The sequence below is a fragment of the Hipposideros armiger genome, unplaced genomic scaffold (genome assembly GCF_001890085.2).
Source record: "Hipposideros armiger isolate ML-2016 unplaced genomic scaffold, ASM189008v1 scaffold_266, whole genome shotgun sequence".
NCBI lineage: Eukaryota > Metazoa > Chordata > Mammalia > Chiroptera > Hipposideridae > Hipposideros > Hipposideros armiger.
Genome location: NW_017731616.1, coordinates 2,474,753 through 2,480,572, shown reverse-complemented (window position 1 = coordinate 2,480,572; position 5,820 = coordinate 2,474,753). Strand labels below are relative to the sequence as shown.

General features: G+C 42.3%; 1 protein-coding gene across 2 annotated transcripts in view; it reads right to left on the bottom strand.

Annotated features, from left to right (window-relative positions):
• The window catches only part of PDK1 (pyruvate dehydrogenase kinase 1), a 29,589-nt gene that overhangs the window by 23,535 nt on the left and 234 nt on the right, over nucleotides 1-5,820 (bottom strand). For both annotated transcript variants that reach the window (XM_019656802.1, XM_019656803.1), the window contains exons 2-3: nucleotides 3,413-3,554; nucleotides 459-530 (exon numbers count right to left, since the gene is read on the bottom strand). In XM_019656802.1, coding sequence (XP_019512347.1) covers nucleotides 459-530; nucleotides 3,413-3,554 — 214 coding nt within the window. The remainder of the gene's footprint in view (nucleotides 1-458; nucleotides 531-3,412; nucleotides 3,555-5,820) is intronic.

The following is a 5,820-nucleotide window of genomic DNA, read 5'->3' as shown; positions in this document are numbered from 1 at the left end:
GATTCCCCAACGCTGTTCCCCTCCCCCAATTCCCCAATAAAAAATCTTAAAAAAAAAATACAAGAAATGATCAGCCGGAGCTGAGGGTGGCTGTCCTTTAGATGCACGCACTCTCTGCAGTAAGTCTCACCAGTCCCCTTTCATCCAGGTGGCCGTGAGGCTACATTTAGATTTCCACTGATCATCACACTGGAGCTGTGTCTTTTCTTACACTGGAGTTCAGACGAACATGAAGCCCGATTTACTGATTTATGTTACCCGCCTTGCCTGTATGCGCAGCTATAGACAAATATGCTACAACATGTTCTAAAGTAGTAGGAAACTACAACAAAAGTAAGTTAATCAATTTCCCTAAAGTGACCCAACAAAAGGTCTAAGCTCAATGCATTTATATATTTACATGATGTTTAAAGGGTACAAAAACTGTGTTCAGGATAGGGTCAAAATAGTGTACTTACTCATAAATAGTTTTAGCATCTTCAGCACTTTTGTCCTTAAAATCAAGAAGCTCCTGAAGGCTCTGGATATACCTAAAATGCAAATCAATAGGGTAACCTTGTTCTTTTACATTGTGAAAGTTCATCATTGTGAAAATGCTCAAAAGATATTTTTGACATTTCTTAATTTTTCATTTAGGCTAGTGCCATCAATTACCGTTGAAGTGGGATTTTTATACCCATGCACATTTGAGCACATTGCCTGGCACAAAGTAGTAGATAGTGTACGTTTTCTCCTAAAAACATTGGCTAAATCTGACTGAAGAATTTTAAGATTTTCTACCGCTTTTATTTTTTTTAATTCCTACAGTCTAAAATAGTTTTTGAACTTCTTAAATTTGCCACTGTACATTACAGTAGAAATACTGATTGCTGCAAGAAATGAGTCTGTCACCAATACTATGTGATCATGGGCAAATGACTTGTCTTAGTCTCAGTAAAATGTGGACCCCCAGCCTACCTTGGTGTAAGAGTCTAACTTAAATGTCTGTGCTGTAAAATCTTAATTTTAGATGTTTATGTCCAATCAACAGAGATTTGTTGAAAGCCTACAATCTACCACATAGTTCTTTTAAACAGGACTGAACAGAAAAAAGCAAAGTCATGAAAATGTAGATTTTTAATTTGTTTAACAATTCAAGGTAGCAACATCAGCTGTTAAGGAAGGAACAAAATGAGGACAGCCAAATGACTTGCTCAAGGTCATGCTACCAAGCACAATGGCAGTGCAGGGCCAGAGCTGAAAACACCTTGCTGCTATTCCTTGCTGCTATTCAGTGACCTTCAAGAGTGTATGAGTTCTGCGTAACTGCCCTAACTCAGCACACATCCAGGGGCAATGAAGGTGTTTTCAAAATCTGTCAGTCCATAGGCGGGTTTGGAAAACTTCCTGACTAGCAACATGGCTGTCTGCATTCCAAAGTCAAGTGATTCTGATATCCACTGTTTTGCTTTAACCCTTAACTTTTTTTCATTAGCAAGAAAAACTATGCTCTTTATCCAAGAGAGATTTGAATACTTACAACGTGTTAGGCACAGATAAGATTCCAAAATGCAGCATATGCTATTTTTAATGAAGAATTTAAAAGATATACAGGAATAAGCTTCCAGGAAAAATTATCTTGTTCTCCTTTATATGCCATCATAGTTCCTAAACAAATGCCTCGTACTTAAACCACAATTACAATTGTTCCATACTTGGACTAGATAGCACCTGATTATCACACACAGTTGGCCCTGGAACAACTCGGGGGTTCGGGGTGCTGACTCCCGGCCCATACACCCCATTCAAAAATCCATGTGTAACTTCTGACTCCCCAAAAACTTAACTACTAATAGCCTACTATTGACTGGAAACCTTACAGGTAACATAAGCAGTTGATTAACACATATTTTGCATGTTATATGAATTATATAATATAGTCTTATAATTAAGTAAGTCAGAGAAAAGAAAAATGTAATTAAGAAAGAAGGAAAATACATTTACTGTATTTACTGAAAAAAATCCACAAGTAAATGGACCTGTGCAGTTCAAACCCATGTTGTTCAAGGGTCAATGGTATGCAGCAGTCATACTTCTTTCGCTTACTTTTTAAAACTGATGTTAGATCAGCTTCTCGCACAAACTATGATGCCTAAAAAAGGAAAGTGATATCTGTCTTCATGAATCATAATTGGGAAATGTCTTGCAGCTAAATTTTTTCCATCTAAGACTGAATTGTGGCAAATAAACTCTTCTGTTTGAAATATACAGTGATTAAGAGATTAATACTTTTAAATTAATAACATTAGCAAGAAAGGCTACATAAAGGCGGCCACATTTGTGTGCATAACCTTCATACTGTATTGTCATTTTTTGGAAGAGAGATTTACATGATTCCAGTAACTTCTAACTGTTTTAAAATGATAAAGATTTTAACTTTTGTGACTTATAAATATATACTTCAATAACATAAATTCAGCTTATAAAAAAATATACGGGCCGGCCGAGTGGCGCATTGGTTAACAGTTGGCTTGGGAGCGCCAGCTCTGAGCAGCAGGGCCCCAGTTCAGATCCCACATGAGGGCCAGTGACGCTGCGCCCTCTACAGCTAAGATGGTGAACAGCAGCTCAACCTGGAACTGGGCTGTCGTGAGTTGCTGGCAACAGCATAGGCTGCAGCCTCTGCTGCAGTGGGCTGCCATAAGCTACCATGAGTGGCTGGCAGCCGGCGTGAGCTGCCAAAAGCCACCATGAACGGCCGTCCAGAGGCCGGCGACCAATCTGCCTCATTCAGGAAGATCAATGGTAATACCAACATGGGCCAGTGAAGCGACGTCCTCCACAACTAAACTAAAGAACAAAAGGACAGCAACTTGTCTGTTCCCCTTCCCCAATTCCCCAACGCTGTTCCCCTCCCCCAATTTCCCAATAAAATCTTTAAAAACAAAACAAAACAAAAATATATACATCCTTCAATACATTTCATCATTCTGACTATAGCATGGTACAGTAGAAACAAACAAATCTGGGCTTGAATCCTGGCTCCACTACAAGTGGTACTGCCTTAGGCAAAGAACAACCTGTAGGTGCCTCAGTTTTTTCATCTGTAAAATAGAGATAATAATACCTACTGGGCAGAGTTGTTGAAAGGATTAAAGGTAATGTATATAATCCCTCACTTCAACAAATGGTTGATATTATTACATTAGAACATAACATCTCTGCAGATTTCATAACATACTCATAAATCTTAAATTCAGTGTCTGCATTTCTGTGCAGTTTGGATTTTTTTCTAAAACCAAGGAGTGGATAAGCCCAGACATACCCCCCAAAAGGAGGAGGAATGCTGCTACTATCTTAAAATTCAACTGAAGAGTAAAAAAGTATTTGCTTTAAGCTTCAGTAAATTGTAAACACAAGACAGGAATCTTACCAGCTTTGTACCAATTGAACTGATGGCGTCCTGAGAAGGTTATCTGGAAGAAGACTTATTTCTTTCATTATATTTGCCAATCTAACAGGCAACTCTTGCCGCAGAAACATAAATGAGGTCTTTTCACAAGCATTCACAGATCCTGAAACCAGACACGGTGGGAAAAGCAGTTAGTGGAAGCCATAAGGCAGCAGAAGCCAAGAGGCAGGGAGAAACACAGAGGGTTTGGCCTGAAACATCAGAGGAATAGTAGCATCACCATAATGACAGGGTAAGAAAGAGGAGGCAAAGAGTGAGATAACCCGGTCTCTAGGGTTGTGAGGCCTCCTGAATGACCTACCAATTCAACATTCCAATATTGCTTTGGAGAGCGATGATGATACTTTCCCGTCTCCATTACTTGCATCCTTAGTGTGATTTGTTTTAGAACTAAGTCAACCTGAGCAAGTCTGAGCAAGGTGCAGAGTCTAATTAACAGTAGGGCCTGCAAAGCCTATCCTATATAACCTGTTGCTATTATCATTTAGAACATGTTTCCTAACTCTAAGTTTGTAAGAAGTGAATGCCTGTCTAAGAAACAGAAATTTGACAAGTGCATGGGAACCACTATACTAATTACCGTAAGCAAAGAATAAATTGTAGAGGAGGGCTTTCAGGCAACTGAAAGCAAAAAATATCAATGCTTATTCAGCAACCATCTTCCAGCATCTCCCCAGGAGGTCCTATTTAATCTTCCGATTCCTGGAAGGCAGCCTACTCCTTCCTCCACTCCTATATGAGGATGCTAAGCAGAACAGCTGTAGAACATCATTTGGCGAGCAGTTCCATTTAAAGTTAAAGTAAAAGGTCATATTATTTCAACAATGCATTTTAAATTCACCAATTTAATCTTGCTGCTTGAGCAAGAGACAACCTTGGCAAAAATCAGATTGTCAATAGCAGGAATTACGGCATTGAAAGAAAACATTTTCCTGTGAAAGTTGAATGACATACTTGTGAACAAGGCCAAATTCATCCCTTAATCACTTCAGTCATTTTACAGCAAAAACAAAAACCGAAACCGAAGGCTTGGGCCGGCGGAATGGAGTGTTGGTTAAGAGTTGGCTTGGGATGCCAGAGGGCCCCGGTTCAGAGCCCACATATGAGGGCCAGTGACACTGCCCTCTACAGCTAAGATGCTGAACAACAGCTCAACCTGGAGCTGGGCTGCCATGAGTTGCCGACCACCGCGTAGGCTGCAGTGGGTTGCCATGGGCTACCGTGTGTAGCCAGCAGCCAGCGTGAGCAGCCAGCAGCCGCTGTGACCGGCGATCCAGAAGCAACTGATCTGTCTCCCCAGGGAAGAGCGCAATGATGGTGCCAACTTGGGCCAGTGAAGCAACGTCTTCCACAACTAGACTGAAGAACAAAAGGACAGCAACTTGTCTATTCCCCTTCCCCCAATTCCCCAGTGCTGTTCCCATCCCCCAATTCCCCAATAAAAATCTTAAAAAAAAAAAAAAACGGAGGCTTTGAGCCAAAAAAAAATTTGCCACTGTAAAACCATAATTGTAAGACAGAGTTGCCAACCTTGCTGGTACCTTTCAAGCCCAGTAGTGATCCGTTAGTGACCTAACAGCACTCACAATGTAGAAAATAACTTTTCCTACTCAAATGTTATATGACTTTATTAGAGTTTCCCCTTTTCTCCTCAGTGCCCCCACATGAGAAGTCAAAGTTAAAAGTCTACCTTTGCAATTCCTCGGCAATGTATTGCCTCCTTTCTAGAGAAAACCAGTTAGCACCCATCAGAGAAAGAGAAAAGTGGACAGTCCCTTCTAAGGGGTGAAATGTGGTAAACCCCCGCATCTTGTACTCATGCACTTGACAAGGGCTCAAGACTTATTTAGCTGATGATGAAATCAATGTGCTATTGGTGGAAACACTCCAGCCAGTGACACGAAAAACATTCTATGAAACGCTGGGCCAGTGATAACCTGCTTCCCCTTATCGTCACGCCAATTTTATGCAATCATCATACAAAACCGGGCATTTATCATTACTTTGCAGAATCCCCACGCGACTCGGGAGGGGTCCACACACTGCATCTCCCACAAGCGCGGCTGTTGCGAAGTGGCCTGGCCGCCGGCCGGGACGGGCACGTGCGCTGCAAGGCGGGCAGTCTTTCCGTCCGCGGCCCTCCTGGTTTGTTTTTCAACAATACACAGTAAAACGGGCATACGCCGCCAGTGATAGACCCGGCCCGCCGGCTCCTGCACCTGAGCACAGGCATCAGTCAGCCCGAGAGGGAAGAAGGAAGCAGCGAAGGCGCTGCGGCGGGAAGGGGGTGGGGGGGGGCGTTGAAGAGAAGGGGTGCGCAGAGGCGAGAGGGGCCGCGCACAAAGGCCCGAGGCCCGGGCCGCGCTCAC